The sequence below is a fragment of the Saccopteryx bilineata genome, chromosome 8 (genome assembly GCF_036850765.1).
Source record: "Saccopteryx bilineata isolate mSacBil1 chromosome 8, mSacBil1_pri_phased_curated, whole genome shotgun sequence".
NCBI lineage: Eukaryota > Metazoa > Chordata > Mammalia > Chiroptera > Emballonuridae > Saccopteryx > Saccopteryx bilineata.
The window spans coordinates 42,594,902-42,616,439 of NC_089497.1; the positions used below are offsets into that span (position 1 = coordinate 42,594,902).

The 21,538-nt window shown below is 41.3% G+C and overlaps 1 protein-coding gene across 2 annotated transcripts in view; it reads right to left on the bottom strand.

Annotated features, from left to right (window-relative positions):
* Positions 1 to 1,452: 1,452 nt before the first annotated feature.
* The window catches only part of USF3 (upstream transcription factor family member 3), a 50,518-nt gene continuing 30,432 nt past the window's right edge, over positions 1,453 to 21,538 (bottom strand). For both annotated transcript variants that reach the window (XM_066241620.1, XM_066241621.1), the window contains 2 exons: positions 16,776 to 16,872; positions 1,453 to 13,307 (listed from right to left, as the gene is read on the bottom strand). In XM_066241620.1, the coding sequence (XP_066097717.1) occupies positions 6,862 to 13,307; positions 16,776 to 16,872 (6,543 nt within the window). In that variant the 3' untranslated portion in view covers positions 1,453 to 6,861. The remainder of the gene's footprint in view (positions 13,308 to 16,775; positions 16,873 to 21,538) is intronic.

Sequence of the window (21,538 nt, forward strand, 5' to 3'; positions counted from 1 at the left end):
ATTTTGAAACCATATCAGTGAACTTTTCACGTTTTGTCATGTTAATATCCACTGGTCTATCTTATAGTTGATGAGTTTTAGTATCTCTTAAAATATGATTAGTCTCATCTTTCTGTTCTAATTGTTGCACTGACGCCAATGGCCTGCAACTAGCTCCTACATCCTACTTAGCAGTGAAAATCCCCTGCATAGCTTTTTAAAAGCGTATGTAATTAAAATCATTTTCCCTCAAACACCAAACTAAACCAAAAGGCCAAAAAAACTTTATATAGCTGATATAACTTGCACATTCATCTTAAAGAGATTAAATTTATGCATTGTGGTTACTTTTTCTGATTTGTATACCCTTTTGGGCACGTTAGGGCTCCCTGTGTAATCAAAATATACTCCCATGACCTCTGTATGAGAGGCAGTTTGCAATTGTAGAAAGAACACCAAATAGTTGAATACTGAGTTTTGATCTGAACTTCCAAGAAGTTGGGACAAGGAAAATATTGTATAAATTCCTGTAGCATACATGAGAGTAAATGGTCCCTAAAATCCTCGTTTTGTCTTGTTTTAATTTTGGGATATATTTTATACATCCATAAGACAAAAACTTCAGGTGTAAATGAAATCAACACCTGAGTATCTGCTATCCAATTTAACAGAACATACCATGGTTTTGAGGTACCCTCCTTAATACTCTACCCACCCCTCCTAACAAGTATCCATTATCCCAGACTTCTGAGTTATGCATTTCCTTAATTTAGCATTTCTACCACATCTGTAGGCTATCCCTACCCAACAATGTAGTTTGATGTAAGAGGCATTTAAGCTTTACATAGCTTTATCCTGGACAAGTTCCTCGGCAACAGGTTTCTCCCCTCAAACCTAACGCTGGCGACATGTCACCTCGTTGATGTGGCTGTAACGAAAGACCTAATTCTTGTCCCCAAGCTCTGTGCTTCAGTTTTCTCCAATATAATATGCAAGGAGGATAGTGTAAACTGAATCATCTCTTGATATCCTTCTGAAATCCTAATTTTGCTTTTTACAATAAGACAGAGGTGTATAGTTGACTCTAAAAATGGTGCTGATCATAATTACGATTTATTTGAATTTGACTCTTTGATCAGGAACATAATTCCCAGGGTAAATGTGGCATGTTATCCTTTACAGACAATTTGGCAAAATTTAAAGATTACTTGAATATAAGACTTTAGATTGCGCCTGACCTGTGGTGGCGCAGTGGATAACGCATCAACCTGAACACCGGGGGTCGCCAGTACAAAACCCTGGGTTTGCTTGGTCGAGGCACATACAGAAAGCAACTACACAAGTTGGTGCTTCCAGCTTCTCCCTCTCTCTCTAGAAATTAATAAATAAAATATTTTTAAAAAGACTAGATTGCAAGAGAAGTCATTTCAATGAGGCTTGAAGTGACACAAGCAATGATGAGACAAGAGAGAATTCACAATGCAAAATGCAAAGTTTATTTTCTTAAATAAAATACTATATTCATATCTATACAAATAATTACAACCATTAAAATGTTACATTTACCAATAAAAATTTTGAAACTTTAAACAAGAGCATGGTTCAGAATATTCACACCCTAAAACAATGCATTTGTAAAAAGATGTCAAAATAAATGGGACCTATTCTTATTTACAACTGTAGGACAATCCTGATCATATTATACATATCTGCTTGGGATTCCATTACAAAAGAAGTTAGTTCTCATTAGAATTATAAACCAGGCGATTTACAGTGAGAGGACACAGTGCACAGCAGACATTGCTGAGATGGGACTAGATACAAAGATTACATATTGAAAGCACTACAGTTAAGTTTTTTTCTGGTGACTGCCCTACAGTAAGCTTCTCGCCCAGTGTATCTATAAATAATTTGTGAAGGTAATTATGTCCTCAGATTGTTCCACCTATTTTTACCAAAATGAATATATATATATATATATATATATAGCTTGCTGAAAGTGGAAGCAAATCTTTTCTTCACAGTAACACAACTGCAGCATTTTAAGCAACACTGTCTGGTCCCTTTCTTCTTGGAAGATCAACAGTTCAACTCCCCTTAAAGGTTACCAATAGAATCAAGTCCAGTGCCTCAATGACGTCACAGATGAAAAATAATTTAAGGGATGGGGGACAGAGATCCAGAAAAGTGAAGAGGGGATCTAGATGGAGTAAACAATAAGTTCCTATGACACGGTATGATGTATAACCAAACATGTAACTGAGCCCCCCAAAATAATCATGATAATTTTTTTAAAAGTTGCAAATAGTTATCATCTATCAATATGTCGCGTGAAATCTCTAAAGACGATGATGCCATCATCCAAAATAACACCAGTTTAGATATTATACCCAGTATTTGCAACAAAAGTTGGCTCGTGTTCATGTAGCATATACATGAGAGAAAAAGATTATAGTTGATGGGGTTTACACAAATGTAGACATAAGGATGTTGGATGACCATCATATACAAGCTCTGAGTTTAAAAGGAGTTTTGATTCTACCTAGTAAGTTTTTTACAAGTTAGGGATCAAAGATGGCTCAGAGAATGATAAGGCAACAGTGAGAAACATCAGCTGCACTTGTCTTCCAGGTGTTTGATCACTTGACATGTACCATGCCGGCTGGTCCTTCACTGTAACATTAGAGTGGGTGAATACTATGTTCCAATGGCTGGTCTTAGGACCAGAGGCACTGTTTCAGGTAAAGTGCAGTACCAGGGAAGAGGCATGTGAACAGAAAGTCCTCAACATTTCCTACAGGCATATCTGGACTGCTTCAATCTAAACTTGATGTCCTCCACAGACTCTAGTAGAAACACTCTCAGGCCCACGCAGAAGTGTAGGATGTCGGGAAAATGTGGTTAAGTCAAATAAAAGGACACTTTTCTGTTTAACTCTGGTGAGGAAAAAAATGGTAGCCAAAAAGGTTATCTTAAGAAACTATTTTCTGACCTTTCATGTGAATGCAGGGATCATAAAATCATTGTTCACATATTAACTCCACACTAGTTTCTCTGGCTATCACTACTGTCCTCCAGATGTACACCGCGCAGGCGACTGCCTCCTGGAAAAGGTGAGGTTCGCAGAGATAACAGAATCACATTCACTTCCAGGTTCCTCAGGAGAGCAACCCAAAGCCATCTTTTCAGACTACCTTTGCCCCCGTTTCACTCCTCCATGGTGGGGTGGGGGGACAGTCATTAAAACACGGAACAGAACTATATGGCACATTAAATATTTTAAATCAATTTTGGTTTACTTTCGTTTCGAGTCATTATTATTGCCACTTAATACAGTGGGAGACCAGAGGGGTTCCCAAAATCAGGAATTGGAAAACACTGGTTTGGGAGTATAACTTCCTATCACACACTGACCCAATAAATGTTTCAAGGCAAAGGCATAATCATCATGCTAAGGAAGTGACCAGGTTCCCTGCCACCCGTGTGAGACGGAGCAGATGGAAAACAAGAGCTGAGGTACCTACGTATCAAAGGGTGGACACAGCTAAGAAGATGCGTATCTATACGTCTTTACCCTTCCTCAAATTCTGAAAACTTTACTACCATTAAAATGTGTCCTCCCATTTTTTTGAAGGATAAATTCCAGCCTCTCTAGGAACTAATGTTAGAAGGCAAGAGCAAGACAGACAAATTATCTTTAAAATAATTTTAAATAATTTTGTATTACAAGAGGGATTTTAAAAGTTGACCTTCATTGAAGTTTCACCCTGATATGTGATTAGAAATTGCTGCAAAAGAATATCCCCTCCTCATCTTTCTCTCTTCAAGTTCTGAATTGTAAGATTTTATAAAGCATGATCACTCTGGAATTTTCAGTCCTTACTTAGAAAAAGGGTGCTATGTCTGGTACCCCAATGGGGTCTTACAGTAAAAACAAAATTAAATTTCTTGAAGCGGTATAAAACATCCCAAAACAACCTGTTTGTACCAAAAGAAGAATTTACATCAAACTTGATTTGTTTTATCCATGATTGATACATTAAAAGTTTATACATGATGACACATCTGAAATTTTTCATCTCATTAGAAGTTACTGTGTTAAATGTTGAGGAATCAACCACTTTCTATAACTGATTCCATGTGATGAATAACACTAAAAGAAAAATTATTTAATCAGTGACTCTCATGTACAACTCAAACATAAGTTTGTGTAGCTTGTGTAGTTCCAGAAATAAATTATTTGTGGAAATGTTTTTACATTCTATAGTCATATATTAGCAAGCCAAGAATAACATTAAATTTACCATAACCAAAATTGACTATGTTCTCTGCCAATCCTTTGCCAAAATTTACATCCAGAGATAGCTAGATATTAAGATAAATTCCACCTCAAAATCATGTAGGTCTAGTTATCAAATAGCTAACACTGCTGGTAAATCTCATACATTTGTGCTTTTAAATCAAATAAGATTACTAAGCTCTGAACATGTTCAGAATTGAGTTCATATATAAAATGACCATATATGTGCACATTTCTGCAAGGTCACTAGAGCTACCTGTAAGCAGGAGCCCAATTACTTGTAGATGGTCACATCTTTCCTCGGGTGGTCAAATAAGCCTTACTTAAAGGTCCAGACTCATTCAGGATCTAAGTGTTACATGCCGGGAATGAAATCTCTGGGAAATGTCAATGCTACCTCTCCGCACAGAGCTGAGCAGGCAAAGAAAATCACTGCGAGAGAGAAGAATCTGAAAGTTTCTGGCTTTGAGGCCTTTCCATTGCAATGTTCCACTGAGTCTCTCCTGTGCCTGTTACCTTAGCCCCAATGATATCTGAGTCCCCAGTTCTTCAGAGCTCACTAGCCACTGCGTGTGTGTGTGTGTGCATGTGTGCACACGTGCGTGCATGTGTGCGTATGAGAGAGAATAAATAGTCAAACACATGGAAAACTGTCCTTGAAATTGGCAGATTGGACCTTCTCAGTACAAAGAAAAACTTGAATGTTAAAGGTTAGAACTCAGTTAATTAAAAAAGTTATACATCTCACATTTTTTCTCAAAAGTGTTAAACTGTGTTTATCTGTGGTCTTATTGAGTAACTTATTCATGAAGCTCTCCCATCCCTCCCCATGACCATTTTGAAGGGAGAAAACACAATTTTTTTCTCATTTACAGTATTTTTGGCCCCAGCAGGCTCTTCAGTCCGCTGCGGGAGCAAGTGGGGCGGTTTGGTAAGAACAGCTGGTGGAGGCACAGATGACCCTTTGGCTGAGTCTTTAGAAGAGGTATTCACTGGAGTTCACTGCTCTTACCAAGCCCTAGGAGGCTTTTTTAGGATGAAAAAAAAAATGCTGGTCCTTGGGTTCACTTTGTTAACAGAGCAGACAGAACAATTTATAAGCATCTCTCCACTCCATCATATTTTTGGCAGACTATAACAACAAAAAGTAGTGGGTTTGGGAATATAAGCATATATGGTTGTTGACTTAGTTTAAGTTTTCAAAATTCAGTATGAGTATATACATATATATTTTTCAGATTTTTATTTGGTGGGACTTTTTAAAACCCTTACATCAAGTTTTTCTATACTTCAGCAGGTCTTGGGTCTCATCTTCCCATTTTCAGATGTCAGGCCTATTTTTAAATGACCAGTTAATACTTTAAAATCTAAGTGTACACACACACTCACACATACATACAGACATATATAAAGACAATTTTTGAAGCACCATTTCACATCTACCATCAGGAAAAATAATGAACAAATTTATCTTATTATAATTCTATTATGAAGGATAATAATACAATATACAATGCCATGTTTTAAATATAAATATCAGTAAATGGAAGAAAGAGCAGAGCTTAAGATTTTGCAAAGAAGTATTTAAAAAAGTAAGGCTCAAATAATTGTGTAGATTCCAAACATACCATTTATTGATCAGTCCCTACTGATTATACCAATGTAAAAGAATTTGTTTCCAGATCAATTAATAGAATAAAGAGAGAATACGAAAACAAAACTAAACTGATGAAACAACACTCTTGAACTGAACACATGCAGAACTCCATAGAACAGCAGCTCTTATCCTTCGGTCTGATGCAAAATGCAAGTATTGATACAAACTGGACACTATGTACTTTTCTTGTTAGATTTCTATTTTAAGGCTGTTTAAGGAAGACCTTTGCTTTCAAGGATCTTGGCACATTAAAGAAGAACATGGCTCCCTAATCTGAAGAACAGGACATGAAACTAAGATACTTTATTAATTGTTATAATTAAGAAAGAAGCTTCTACTTAAACCAAATTTTGGGAATAAAGGCTGATTAAAGAACTCATTTATTTGTAACTGCTGGCTTTAACCATGGACACTCATTCAGTATTAATTCAATACCTCCATAGGTAAGAAACTATTCTAGATGCTGACATCAACCACTATTTGGTTATGAGCCACTGCGTTATATTAAACTATCTGTATTTTTGGAGAACTCAACCATTTCAAGTATGTTACAAGTTTTCAACAATCAAGTTTGAAATCTAGGTTCCAACCTACTACCCAAAACATGCCAAAATGATCTCCCCCAACTTCCAGCTGATTAATATTTAGGGATATAGCATTATAAATCAAACTTGAAAATGCAAATCTGCTTGGAAAATTGAAAAAGCACATCATGCAGTTAAAAATCAAAGATACCTTGGTTTTGACAACCCAGTATTCAAATCATCTCTGACACAGCTTCCCTACACTCACAGGATAACGGGAAATTGATCACACAGACACAAAGACATCCACACGCAACCTCTCATGTGCACGTACGTGTTGCATGCACACACAACTCCACCTGTACTCTCACCTGTTACAGTTACGTCTAGCCTATTGGTATTTAAACAGCTGAACTGCAGTCATGACCTAAAATATGGCTTATGTTGTGGGCAGGTCTGTTTGAAGACTGCTTGGAAGAGTCAGAGGCAGAGGAGTTTGTGATTGTAAGCAAAGGTGACATTGCTGAGCCATCAGGAAGAGCTGTAGCTATTTCTGGAAACAAAGATGTCATATTAAAATTGGATAAGTGAGAGTTGGTCATATGCATTGGTGGCATATCAGGGAGAAGAGGAAAACTTGGCTGAGCAAAACCAACAGGTCTTGGAGGAGATAAAATTGATCCAAATCGATTGTTTAAACCTCCACTGTTTACCTTCTCTGTGCTAGGATTTGAGAACATTTGATTTGAAAAATAGGGGATGGAAATATCATTGGACAGTGTAGGGTGAGCAGGAGAGTACGGTGGGTAGAAGGAAGGTAGAGTATTTTGGGGATCTACGGGGATGAGAGCTGGCGTTCGAGTGGCACTAGGCTGAGTAACCTGTGGAATGAAAGAAGTATTAGCATTTATTGGTGGATTCATGCCACCCTCGGGAATAAAAGGAAAACCAAAATTTTGTGATAGTGTATGCTGGTCAGGTGCTGAATTATCATTAGGGACTTGTGGGCTATCAGGCATGAAACGAACGATACTCCCTCTCTTCTCTGCAGTGGGTTGTTGGCGTCCAAGAATACTGCCACTGGCAGACAGAGGAAGATGGGGAAGACTCGGATCAAAGACATTACTATGCCTTTGGTTTCCAGAACGATTCCTTTCTGGTTGACGAATTTTGGAACCACTGCTGTCTTGCAAGGGATGCCTTGACCGCTGGGGAACTGAAGAATTAGTTTGACGTACAGGAGGCCCTTGATCAGCATTTCCATGAGACACAGATGGATGTGGCAAAGCTGGCCTTGCAACCCCATGCATGTTGGTTGTGACTGGAGGGTTCATGTGGCCCTTGGTCCCATGACTGTCAGTAATCCTCATGGGATTGGACTTCTGTACAGAAACATTGGGACTTGTGTTTCGACCTTGAATATCTCCTGAGGAAGAAGAACTTGAAAAAGGAATATTCAAGGTGCTGTTCCTCGTGTTAATTGTACCTAGGGACATGTCACAGCTTTCTCTGTTCTGATTCTCACTCTCTCTTCTAATATGGACACTTTCATGAGTTGGGGGACAACTATATTCAATTGCAGGGGATGGACCACACTGTGTATTCCTCTGATGTTCTGAGAGTGATCTCTGGCTCCCAATAACCTGATCACTAAGGTGAGGGGCAAGTAAACTCTGCATGAAGCTTTGATGACATGTATTTTCACTGTCCCTTGGTGGGATAGCATTTCCTGCTGGGATGCTCTGAACTGGTGGATAAGGTAATCTCTTTTGGCGGTCAATTGGTGGTGGACCAGGGTTTTGACTAATCCGAAAAGCCTGAGACTGCATACTCCTCAAGGATGATACGGAGTTACCTATTTCACTATTTCTTGAAGATTGTGCTTCAAAATTACTCTGGGGCTGCTGAATGGCTCCAGCTGGCTTAAATGTTTGACAGTCAGAAAGGCGGATATCTGAGGCAACAGCATGGTCCACGCGACTCTGCATATTATGAATGGCCAAACTCTTATTTCTGGGCACATCAAGGTAACTTCTCAGTTCAAGCTGATCTGAAACTCTAGAACCCTGAATCGACATACCCATTCTCTGCTCTGAATTAGAAGAGGTCTTTCCAATGAGTGCCTCAGCAGAATAACTTGAAACTCTATTTCTCTCTGGTCTGTGTGGAGTACAGGTCATGTCTGAGGGTCTAGTGACAATACTTGGTTGGGACACAATTTGCTGCTCTATGCCCCTTGATGTCAAGAGCCTCTGCATTGGGTTAAGCCCAGATACATGTTCGGAAGAAACCCCAGACCCTTGCTGCCTGCTTCCAACATCCTGCTGCTGATGCATAATATCTTGACTGAGATGGTTCTGGGGGTGGTTATGGTGATTCCGGCTGGTTGAAGGGTTTTCACAGCTCTTCTCTGCCTGGGAGCTTCCGAAGTGCTGTTGCATCTGTTGCTGCATCTGCTGATGGTGGGGATGTGGCTGGCCACTCTTGGGTCGGGACTGGTCAGTCCCATGGTGCTTCGGCTGTAAGGAAAGCTGAGAGGCCTGAGTACCCTGAACAAGATTTCTCTTTTTCTGCATCTGAACTTCCTGCTGCAGAGTTCTCTGTTGGTGGACATTATGGGACTGAGAGTGCACGGAGCTCTCTGCATGAGGTATGTGATGCTGCAGTTGATATAAGTGATGCCTCTCTCTTAACTGCCCTGCTTGTTGTTGCTGCTGCTGCTGCTTTAAGTAGAGATGGTTACTATGCAGGTGAGAGACCCCTTGAGCTGGAACATGCTGTTGCAGAGCCTGCAGATGCTGACTGCCCTGGGTTTGCTGCTGCTCAGCAACTGAAGGCTGAGAACCGCACTGAACTTCCGTTTGCCTCAATGGAGGGGCCACAAAGTTGTTACTAGATGGAAATAACCGTGTAAGCCCATCTCCATGTGCTGGGTTGCTAACAGGCACGCCTGAGTTTGAAGAGTTGGGAGGGATCTGACTGACTATCATCTGAGTTTGATCAGAAATGCTGTCTGCAGTTCGGCTCATCAGGGACATGCCTTCAAGCCTGAGTGGGGCTGGTGGGCAATGCTTTTGACGTTTAGCTGAAGACAGCAGAAGGTCATCTTGGACAGCACGCTTAGCAGAGTCTTTACGGCTTTCATGACTTGGCTTTAAGAGTGGCTCTTGAATCTGTGGATTTGGCATAGTACCAGTCATGGTGCTTAGCTGTTCTTGGGAATAGTCAGTCATCAGAGATGGTCCAGGAGGCTGACTGCCATAGGAACTTGATGAAACAGTCAGATTAACTGTAGCAGAAACAGCTGTTTGCTCTGAAGTCTGGGATAATCCAGCACAGCTGACGAGAGGATGACTGATGCTGCTCTGATGGATAAGATTATTCACACTTAAACTGGTGATACTTGGTGGCTGAGAAGTTGGAACCTGCAAAGAGGCATTTGATGTTTTAATTCCTATGGAACAACTTAGTTTTTCAAGAGGCCTATCCACAGCTGCTTCGATTGACTCCTGAGAATTAAATTCATTTGGTGTTGCTTCTGCTTGACCTGGACCATTCTCTTTAGGGATCTGTGTTTTGAAAGGCTGGTCTCCCTCTAATGATGATGCTTTGGAAGGCTTTGAAGTAACTTCCCTCATAGCAGCCTGGGTGCCAGCTCTTCCCTTCTCAAGGTTCTCCTGGTCAAAAATAGCTCTTGCTGCAAGAGCGACTATATCAGTTTGCTCTGCAAAGGTACAGCTGTCACATGTATTAGTTGTCACACTGCTGGTGATATCCTCTCTAGTTGTTTCAGGAAGCATGGATGCAACTGAGAAACTGCGACTACTGCCAGAGCTGGTTGACATGGGCGAGTCGGCCTGCCGACTGGTGAGCAAGGCGCCGTGAATGACCTCCGGATCGGGGACGCAGGCCTGAGGCTGTCTTGTATCTCTGTCATCGCTGCTCATCAGCAGGAGCTCCTGTTTGGGGTGTAGATCAACACTTGAATCAACTATTTTCGAATTTTCTGAAGAAAAGTCAGGATGGCCCGCCTGGACTGGAAGAGATGATTTCTGAGGGTCTTTTCCTTTAGCTAAGCCAGAGAGCAAGGCAGTTAACCCTTGGTCCTTTAAGAGACCTGTGGTTTGCATTCTGTCCGCTGAATCGTGCTCAGCTCTACAAGGTTCAGCGATGATTTCTACCTCAGAAACACAGTCAGCACTCGCAGTGCTCGTGGCCGATGACAAACCAGAAACCTGAGAAGCCAAAATGTGGGGGTCATTTGGAGATGGAATCAACATGCTGTCTGAAGTACAGAATTTGGCAGCATCTGACAAGGCCAAACTGGCTGGTGGCTTATCCTGAGAGGCCTCTCGTTGCACTATGGGAGCAGAATCTTTGGGATTTGTTGGGGCCACTGCAAAATGTTCACTTGTTACACACTGTTGGGAGGGTGAGTTAGACTCTTCTGCTGACTTAGATTTGGGTATAGAATCAGGTATCACTGATTCCAAATTCAGAACATCCAAAGAGTGTTGACCAGAAGCACTCTCAGCGCTCTTGGCCTGGGACACAGCAACAGATGGCAACACGAGAGGGGGGCTTTCCAGCAGTCTGTCCTCACAGGGTGGCCCCGCCGAGATGTCGGTGCTGGCACAGTCCGCCTTGCCCCCGTCTCTGACCGGATTCAGGGGGCATGCTGATTTGTTAGCTGCTACATGTTTCTTGACACCTGGCTTTTTATTCAACCTTTTTGACTTCACATTAGGCAAACAAGTTACAGTGTTCACTGAGGGAGTAGTCACTAGGTTATAAATACTGGGTAGTGTGACTGAATTATCTGTTGGCATAGGAGATGCTACAGTTGCTGATAATGAAATACAGTTAGCTGGGGTCGTCTGACTATTTGCAACAGTTTGAAGATTGGCAGGCTGACTAATAGACAGTTGTACACAGCTCTGCCCAGCCATCTGTGATATGCTTTGATTGAGGCTGGCCAAAGCGCCAAATGTATTCAGGGCAACGTTGGTATTTGGATCTTCGCTGGTGGTGGGTTGAATAATTTGCATAGGGTTTTGGTTAGTAGTTCCTGATGAGGACATCACAGGTTGCAAAGCAAAGAGCTGTCCATTTAAAGAAATGGTTTGAGGCTGCTGTTGGTTTGACATGGTAACAGAAAAGGTCTGTGCTGAATTAGAAGTTGGTAAAGAGGAAGGTCTAGGTAATATGTGGACAAGATGCTTTCCTCCAAAAGTTTGTGGGGTTGAAACATTTTGCACTGAATTAGACCCAATGATAGCATTGGCTCCATTGACAGGGAGACGGACAGAAGCAGGAGGGGGAGCTGAGAGAAGTGGCAAAGGATTCTGATTAGCTGCCTGTATGATTACTATCTGCTGTCCCACATTTTGGTTGGAAACCTCTGCCCTCATCACTGTTGGGCACGGAGTGGTGCTGGGCGGCTGAAGAATGATAACATTCTGATTAGCTGGAGCTGCGTTAACAGCTGTCCCGACTGGCTGAGCCATCTGGATCACTTGCATTGCTGAATTCAATGGAAGGATACTTTTAGGGGGTTGAGATTTAACTTGTGGATGGGTAATCAGTGGCTGCATAGGTAAAGATGAACAAGAAGGCAAGGTTACTTGCTCAACTGGCTGCCCATCTGCTGGAAAGGAATTATTCAAGTTGATGCCTGTAGCCGTGTGTCTACTGTGGCTGGTCGTGGTGGGGCTAGTACCAGACTCATTTAATACTGGAGTCACGGCAGAAGATGGTGTCTGGCATAGCGGCTGAATAGTGTTTCCTGCCAGTTGCAAAGTAGTCCATGTTGTCTGCGTGTTTCCAGCTGAGGAAATCCGGGTAAGGCTATTAATGTTTTTCAAGTCTGAAGCACTAATAGCTGAAGAAGGCAAAGGACAAGAAATAGTCCAACTATTATCCAAAGGGTTTGCAGAAAGACTGCTCACAGGAGTGGTGGCTGTCCCTCCTCCAGGGGTAGACGGGGCCACCACTGCGGTGACACTAGTTGAGTCTGCACCCTTGCTAATGCTCACTGGACAAGAATCGCCTGCAGATCTGGGAGGCTGGGAGCAGACTGTGGTGGTACCTGAAACAACAACAGTGGTCTGAAAATCACTTCTGAAATCCTGTATGCTCGGGCAGAACGTGCCTCCACGGTTCATTTTAGTGGCAGCTGCTGAGGAGCTGGAGGGGATGCTTGTGGCACAAGAGACCGTTTTCTTCAATAACTTGGAGTTCTCTTGCCCATTCTTATTTTCAGAAGAACTTTGATCATTTAGACTTGTGTGTAAGGAACAATGTTGGTGAGGTTCAGGCCCAACGGGAACAGCAATCAGAGAGCCACTTGTGGCACCCAGCACGCTCGATTCACTCTCAGACGTGGAGAGCTCGAGAATATTCTGAGCAGGAATGGCAGCCGGAAGACAAAGGGGAACAGGCTGGTTGGGAGCCAGAGCGGAAACTGCGGTCTGATGCCACGGCTTGTTTTCAGGAGGGTAAGCTCCAGAAATAGACACGGGAGTCACGAGGTTGCACGCCCTCTGTACTGGCACCACGTTGGCGGTCTGCTTCTGTAAATTATGACCGACATTAAAGGTTATCCCCTGAACAGCTGTTCCCTGGCTGTTGCCACCAGGCTGACTCCCATTGGAATAAACAATAATATTTTTTTGAACCTGGTCACTGGGAATAACAACAGAGACCTTTGAGTTTTTAAGATTTCCTTTCCAGTGGATTGTGGGATCATCATATAAGCATATGTCATTTGCTTTCAGTAATTCAATATATCGGCCATTTTCTTTTTGAATTTCTTCCAGTTGTTTACGTAACTTTTTAATTTCTTCAGCTACATTAAAAATAAAAATGAAACAGTTACCTGTAAATGTTAGTATTTACAATAACTTAAAAAAGAATTATACACTAAAACTACTGAAATCTAATTCTAGCATTCTAAATACCATCACTGAGAATCTCCAGTTATTTCCTAATGCAAGCTCTTTCTTCTTCTTAGAATGGTATCTCAAACTTCTATCCCACATTTTAAAACTACATATCTTTAAAGGTCAATAACTCAAAGGTAAGAAATTATTCAATGTAGAAATCTTAAAATTCCCAACAGGGAAGCTACAAAGGTAAAGCAAGGGAAGACATACTGATATCATGGTAACATACTAGGAACATAACACCGAATATCAATATAACAGCACTTAAATCAGGGGTCTCCAAACTATGGCCCGCGGGCCACATGCAGCCCCCTGAGGCCATTTATCCAGCCCCCGCCGCACTTCCAGAAGGGGCACCTCTTTCATTGATGGTCAGTGAGAGGAGCACATTGACCATCTCATTAGCCAAAAGCAGGCCCATAGTTCCCATTGAAATACTGGTCAGTTTGTTGATTTAAATTTACTTGTTCTTTATTTTAAATATTGTATTTGTTCCCGTTTTGTTTTTTTACTTTAAAATAAGATATGTGCAGTGTGCATAGGGATTTGTTCATAGTTTTCTTTATAGTCCGGCCCTCCAATGGTCTGAGGGACAGTGAACTGGCTCCCTGTGTAAGAAGTTTGGGGACCCCTGACTTAAATGCTACAACTGCCTAACATTACTTATGGTGGGAACAGATAGTATCTTTTATAAATGGCTTTAATTTTACATAGATTCTATTTTGCCCTTTGAAACAACAAAGACCAAGTAGAAAAGGTAAGAAGTGAAGGAGGAGAGCACAGAGGAAAACATCAGTAATGCAACTTGAATCTTTTTTGGGGCCGAGGGGGGACAATGTATGTATACCACTGAGTAATGAAAATGTCTGTCACTCCCCTATTCCTTTCTCCTATCCAATTACTAACCAGGCCCGACCCTGCTTAGCTTCCGAGATCAGACGAGATCGGGCACGTTCAGGGTGGTATGGCCGTAGACCCCTATTCCTTTCTAACAGAGACAACCTCTCTCATGGATCCCACTAGTGGGGTAGCCTGGACTGCTGCTAAGTATTCTCTGTGACCCCATACCTCCCTACCTGCCTTGCCATAGTGGTAGGTACTCTTCCCAATCCCCCAAAGGCAGCCAATGCTCAAGGCCAATGCCCTATGAGGTAGCCTGAAATTAAAAGTTCTGTCTGGCCTGACTGGGCAGTGGCGCAGTGGATAGAGCATCAAACTGAGATGCAAAGGACCCAGGTTTGAGACCCGAGGTCGCCAGTTTGAGCATGGGCTCATCTGGTTTGAGCAAGGCTCACCAGCTTGGACCCAAGGTCGCTGGCTTGAGCAAGGGGTCACTCAGTCTGCTTTGTAGCCACCCCCTACAAGGCAGATATGAGAAAGCAAACAACAAACTAAAGTGCTGCAACGAAGAATTGATGCTTCTCATCTCTCTCCCTTCATGTCTGTCCCTCTCTCTGACTCTGTCTCTGTCACAAAATAAATAAATAAAATTGAAAAAAAAAAAGTTCTCTCTGACAAGGACGAGCAGATTTGCCACAGACATTCAAACTAAGAGACACAGAAAACAAATGCCAATATGCTATGGACATTAGAAATTAAAAAGTAATTCTTGGCCCTGGCTGGTTGGCTCAGCGGTAGAGGGTCAGCCTGGCATGTGGAAGCCCGGGTTCAATTCCAGTCAGAGCACACAGGAAAAGAAACCATCTGCTTCTCCACCCTTCCTTCTTCTTCTTCCCTCTCTCTCTTTCCCTCCCACAGCCATGGCTCAAATGGTTCAAGTGAGTTAACCCCGGGTGCTGAGGATGGCTCCATGGCCTTGCCTCAGGTGCTAAAGTGGCTCAGTTGCCGAGCCAACGGAGCAGTGGCCCCAGATGGGCAGAGCATTGCCCCCTAGTGTATTTGCCAGGTGGGTCCCAGTTGGGGTACATGTGGGAATCCATCTCTCTGCCTCTCATTTAATATATATATACAGTATATGAAGTAATTCTTATAGACCGAATAATAATGGTTGTTCTCACTTACCGCACACTTACTATATGCCTGGCACTTTTCATTCATTGTCTCATTTATTAATAATAACAACCATAACAGATAACATTTATCAAATATTTGCTACGTCCCAGACTTTAAGTGCTTTATCAGAATTATGTCTCTTAATCTTCATAATGACCATGAGATGGAAACTACTCATTGTCATCCCCATTTTCAGATGTGAGAAACAGGCTCAGAGTTGTTACATATTTTATCTAAAGTCAACCTGATAGATGCTATGATTATCCTCATTTTAAGATAAGGAAACTAGATTTGGAGAGGTTAAGTAATTGGCTAGAGGTACTGAGTGATAAATGACCCCCAGACACAAACCCATGTGGGCCTGACTCCCAAGGCCTTTTGCTCTGACCACTGCTCTAGCCTGTCATGTGAGTGGTGAGTATGTGGAGGGAACTGTTGGGAGATGAAAAGAAGAGAGAGCACATGCACAAAAAAGAACCAAAGAAAAGATGAGAAAGATGACAACAGAGTCACACTTCAGCTGCCTCACTGGTCGCTACAGTCCCTGGCCGGGCTGTTCAGCTCTTCCTGAGCCCCATGCAATAACTCCCCTTTTCCCCGAAGGTAACTTGATTGCCTCCGACTCTGGCTGTGAAACCAAAGAAGCCCTCATTAGAAAAGCCCACACATATCATTCTAGCCTTAACATCCATTATATGGGGTATCTACCAAACATTTCATAACTAACCACCTGACTGCATCATAAAACAGGGTCTGGACCATAAAAGACAGCTGACCTAGTTAAAGGCATAAGTTATTTTCTAACTAAAAGTAAACAAGGAAATTCGGAAGGCTGACCTTCTGCATATGCTTTCCAATATCCTTCGTACTTCATATAAACAGCCCAGCACTGCCCCCACCTTCACAAATTCTGCCTTTGTTTCTCTCCTTTCAATGTGACCTATGAGTTGTCACAGAGAATCCTCTCTACTCGTGTCAGAGCCATAAATAAAGGACAATTCAAACTGGCCTACCACTCTGAGCTTTATACTTGCCTGTGATATTTTTTTCAGCTGTTACAGAAAACCCATTCTCCAGTTCAAGTGGAAAAAAAGAACTCATTTGATAACAAAAAGGACTCACCTCTATTTTAAAATCAGGTATCATTAAATGACCAGGCAGTCTGATCATGTATTGCATGGAACATAAACAATTATATATAAACTGAGTGTTTGGCAACACTATTCTCCCAGACTCTCTGAAAGCATGGTTTTAATAATGTTTTGAGGCAAAAAAGCCTTCTGTATTCTAATACAAGTTGCACCATGAAACAAAGGCCGGAACATCAAAAAAACACAAGAAGTAAAAAAACTAATTACCTTGTTCATTGTTTCCTCCATTAAGCAGGAGTTCATCATTTTGCCTTTTTAATTCTGTTATGTATTTAAAGGCTTGGTCCAGAATCATATTCTTGCTCTGCCAAAGAAAATTAATCATTTAGAAGTTTCACTGAAAGGTAAGAACTTGCCAGATAAAAGCATAAAGTTTTGGTCTTTATCACACATATGTGATATGCATCTTTAAAAATTTTATTAAATGCACCATATTCAAAAACTTCTGTTTATCTTTCATTTACTAAGTATTTATTGAACATCTGCTATGTGTCAGGTAAGCACTAGAAATATAATAAACAAACAGAAACAGTTCCTAACCTTGAGGAATTGTATACATACATATATAAATAATCAAGTGCTATGAAGAAAAGCAAAGCAGAGTTAGGAGGGGCCAGCAAGATGGCAGAGGTTACTCTGTGCTTCGGCCTGAATGTTTGTGTCCCCCCACAATTCATGTTGAAATTCTCATACCTGCTGTGGTGGTATTTGGAGGTTGGGCATTTGGGAGATAATTAGATCATGAGGGTAGATCCTTCATAAATGAGATGCCCTTAGACGAAAAGACATGTGAGAAATTGATTGCCCTCTCTCTTTCTCTGTCGTGTGAGGACATAACCAGCAAGAGAGCCCACATCACGAACCAAACTAGCTAGCAACTTGATCTTGGACTTCCCAGCCTCCAGAGCTGTGAGAAATAAATTGGGGTTGTTAAAGCCACCCAGTCTATGTTATTTTTCCTTAAGGCAGCCCAAAATGACTAAGACACTCTGTTAAAATCTCTTTTGTACAAGGAGATTGAGGAAGGCCTCTATGTAAGGCGACACTGAAGCACAGCCTGAAGGAGGCATAAGAAAGTATATACCTTGTAGGTGTCTGGAGGAAGAGGGTTCAGGTAGCAGGATGAGCGAGAGCAAAGGCCCGTGGGCAGGGCTGTGTTTGGCATGGCAGGGGAACAATAAGGAGGAGAAACCAACTGGAGTGAAGTACACAGAAGAGTAGTAAAAGGAGAGGCCAATCAGGACCTTTAAGACCAGTTAGAGATTTTGGATTTTTATATTATTCTTTACTCTGTCAATCACAACTACAAACTACTCCAAATAATAGGCTAAGAAACAATGTCACTTGACTGTGTATTGGTGGCATGCTCCAGGTATATCCCATTCCTAAGCTCTTCGAAAAGACTGTATTTTATGTCAAAGTGTTGTTTTATTCTTTACTCTTCATTAGCAATTTAAAAAATTGAAAATATAAAGTGTGCATATGGCAAAAATAAAAAAATGTAAATAATCTGAAGGGATATATAATGAAAACTAACATTCCTTTGACTTTAACCTTTCTGACCTTTTTCCAGAGGCAATCACTGTAGTTACCTGTGTACACTTCCAAAATATTCTATGGCAATGTGTGTGTATTTGTGTGTATATGTGTGTATATTTTTAAATCCAGAAAGAAGGATACTATAAACAGTAAGTTACTTTTCAAAATTTAAAATCTATCTTGGAGTTACTTCTATATAGCATTTAGAGATCTATATCTATGTTATACCTTCCGAAGGCTGTTTTTATTTCATTTACTAGTCTATTACTGATAAATATTTAACCTGTGTTAGAGACACTTTGGTTTTTTATTCTTTAGCTACTAAAAATGTTGCAGTGCCAACTGCAATTGAAAAATTTTTAAAAATATTTTGAGAAGCATTGCAGTGCATGTTTAAATTCTAGTCTCATATGCACATGATTAAATACCATCAGTATTTTATCAGATAGCTCTTTTCATGTAGGAATCAGTGAGTTAGGGCTTTGGTTTAGCAAGTCACAATTCTGGGTTCCTTGGACTGAGTCCCAAAAGGACCCAAAATAATCCAAGAAGCACTTTAGAGAGAAAACTGATATTGTCCTTTCTTAAATCAAGAGTCAAGTCAAAGGCAGAACCCAATAGTGCCCACTTACTGCCTCTCTACTAGAGACAGGGGTGGGGACGTGTAGCAACAGTGAAGAAAATCTTAATCTCTTCAGCTTCTGGGAGCCAAATATTGACTTCCATTGCACATTCTAGGTCACCAAGGAAGCAAAATGACTATGGTTTCCTTTCTGAGAAAACCATAGGAGTGAAAGCCAAGAGCAGGAAAATAAGATTTTACCAGGCAAACACAAATATTTACTGAACAGCTACTATACACTGAGATGTGGAGGAAGAAAATCAGTCAAAAGACATAGTGTCAACCCTTAAGTTTGCTGTTGTATTAAAGTAACACAAAGTATGTTTTTAAAATATTAAAAAACACATTTATGCAAGACTAAGTAGCACCCTGTAGGGGAGAATGAAAAGAAACTGAAGTGTAAGACCTTTCCAAGGGAGCTAGTGTTGAGAAGCAAGCAACTTGATCTGGCCCTCTGAAAACCCGGGTAAGTTCGTACTGGGAAGTCCAGCTACCACAGAAGGCGAGGTGAGGGGGATGGGGTTACAATTGAGGGGACTGGCAGGAAGATTCTTCTTATGTAATAATAAGCAGCAGCCCACACCACCCCTGGCCAGTTGGCTCAATAGTAGAGCGTCAGCCGGGTGTGTGGAAGTCCTGGGTTCGATTTCCGGCCAAGGCACTCAGGAAAAGCATCCATCTGCTTCTCCACCCCTCCCCCTCTTCTATCTCTCTGTCTCTCTCTTTTCCTCCTGCAGCCAAGGCTCCACTGGAGCAAAACTGGCCCAGGCGCTGAGGATGGCTCCATGGCCTCCGCCTCAGGAGCTAGAATGGCTCCGACTGCAGTGGAGCAATGCCCCAAAGGGGCCAAGCATTGCCCCCTGGTGGGCATGCTTGATGGATCCCAGTCAGGTGCATGAGGAGTCTGTCTATCTCCCCCCCATTTCTCACTTCAGGAAAAAAAAAAAAAACAGCAGCCCGCACCCGCCCACACCCACACATTCTATGCAGCTGGATGACTTCCTCTTTCTGCCCCAATCACGGGAGATGAGTTCATTTTCTATGAAACATATCTAGAGAATTTCAGCCTCAGGGATACCAGGCACAGAAGTGAACAAGATGAGGCTCCTCATTGAAAACGGGGTAAAGTAAAACTGCGTCCTAAAATATGAGTTCTTTGAGCACTCACTCCCCCATCCAGCTTCCAGAATAATGGCAACTAGCCTCACTCTCTTCCCACCATTCCCAATCCTAGACGGAGTCTGCTCTGGAAAAAAAGAAATAGCTAACTCCCCCACCACCACCAAAAAAAAAGATACTGATATTTTTGAGTTTCACAACACTAATTCACACCTAATCACTCAACAGTCAGGGCCACCAACAGGCAACTCAGCTTAACAGCTCATTCTCAAGTATGAAAAAAACAACTAAGTATCACTAAACATAAAGACAGAGAAAGCATAAAGGCAAAGGGAGAGAAAAACAATCAGAAGAAACAAAGTCAACACAGAAAATAAAATTTTTTAAAAAATCCCCAGTTACATTCTCAGAGATGAAATGATATTGTATCAATGAAAAGAAACATGTGACAAGAAAAGAAACAAAAAGAATGAGAAAAAAGACTCTTGGAAATTAAAAATATATGTATGGCCAGTAGTCACCGCCATCCAGCCATCGTGGCCATTCACATGCAGGTTCTCATTGGATTCAGGCAGACAGTAAAGAAACAGTGGAGCCAAAAAATGGTGGGCCATTCCTTTATTTAAGTCTCACACAGGCTGATGAGCAAACACACAGGACTCCCAAGCCACTGACACATTCTCCGGTTCCACAACCAAGAGAATCTTCTCCAGTCTTTCCTAGAATCAAAGGCCTCATCAGTCTCAGCGGACCTCACAAAAGCCCCTCACCTCTGTTCCCCATCTCCTTCTTCAAACTTTCTGCACAAACTCTGCAAAAATGGCTTCTCCCTCTTTCTCCTTCTCCTTTCTTTTAAAACTTTTCCAGTGCTAAAACCTCTCCTCCAGCAAACATTAGCAAGACAATGGTCCTTCCCAAGCAGGAATGTAATTTGCAATTTCACAGATCACATACCTGGCATTGCCCAGCGCCATATTTTAACACTAAAAGTGAGCAAACTCAAAATAAACAAATTTTACAAACTCATCTGTCTAACAACATGAGAGCTGAAATTAAAAACAGGAGAGTTGGAGGAGATCAACCAATTGATACTGAAGAGGAAGGGCAGAGGGTTCCAGAAATAGTATGTCAAGGAAAAAAAGGGAAAATGAAAATTATGTGGTATATCTGACCACGTAGAAACAGTACTAACAGACTACTGGAAGTGTGGAAAAAATTAAAGAGAAATATATAGAAAATTAACCAAATGAAAAACAATGAGGCAATTATTAACTCCTAAAAACCAGAAGTTACATATGAAATGAAATAATACAGTATACTCCTTGGCTCAATCACAAAAAACATTTAGGCAGTTTTCATAACAAAAACTGAATGCCAATTTAATCAAAAGTTGTAACAGAATTATATCAGGAGGATTAGACAAGAGAAAGCCAAGGGAAAAGCTTCAGGAAGTCAACAGATAATATATAAGTCAACAGATAATATAGGAAGTCAACAGATATATATATAGGAAGTCAACAGATAATATATAAAATGAAAAATAAGATATAGTAATATGAGCATGTTAGTTTGAAATATAAAGGTAAAAACCACAAGAACCAGTTGAGAATGCCTCTAAGAAGCTATATTAGAATTTGGAGGCAGTAGGCTCTGGCAGTAGGTTGGCTCAGTGGTAGAGCATCAGCCTGGC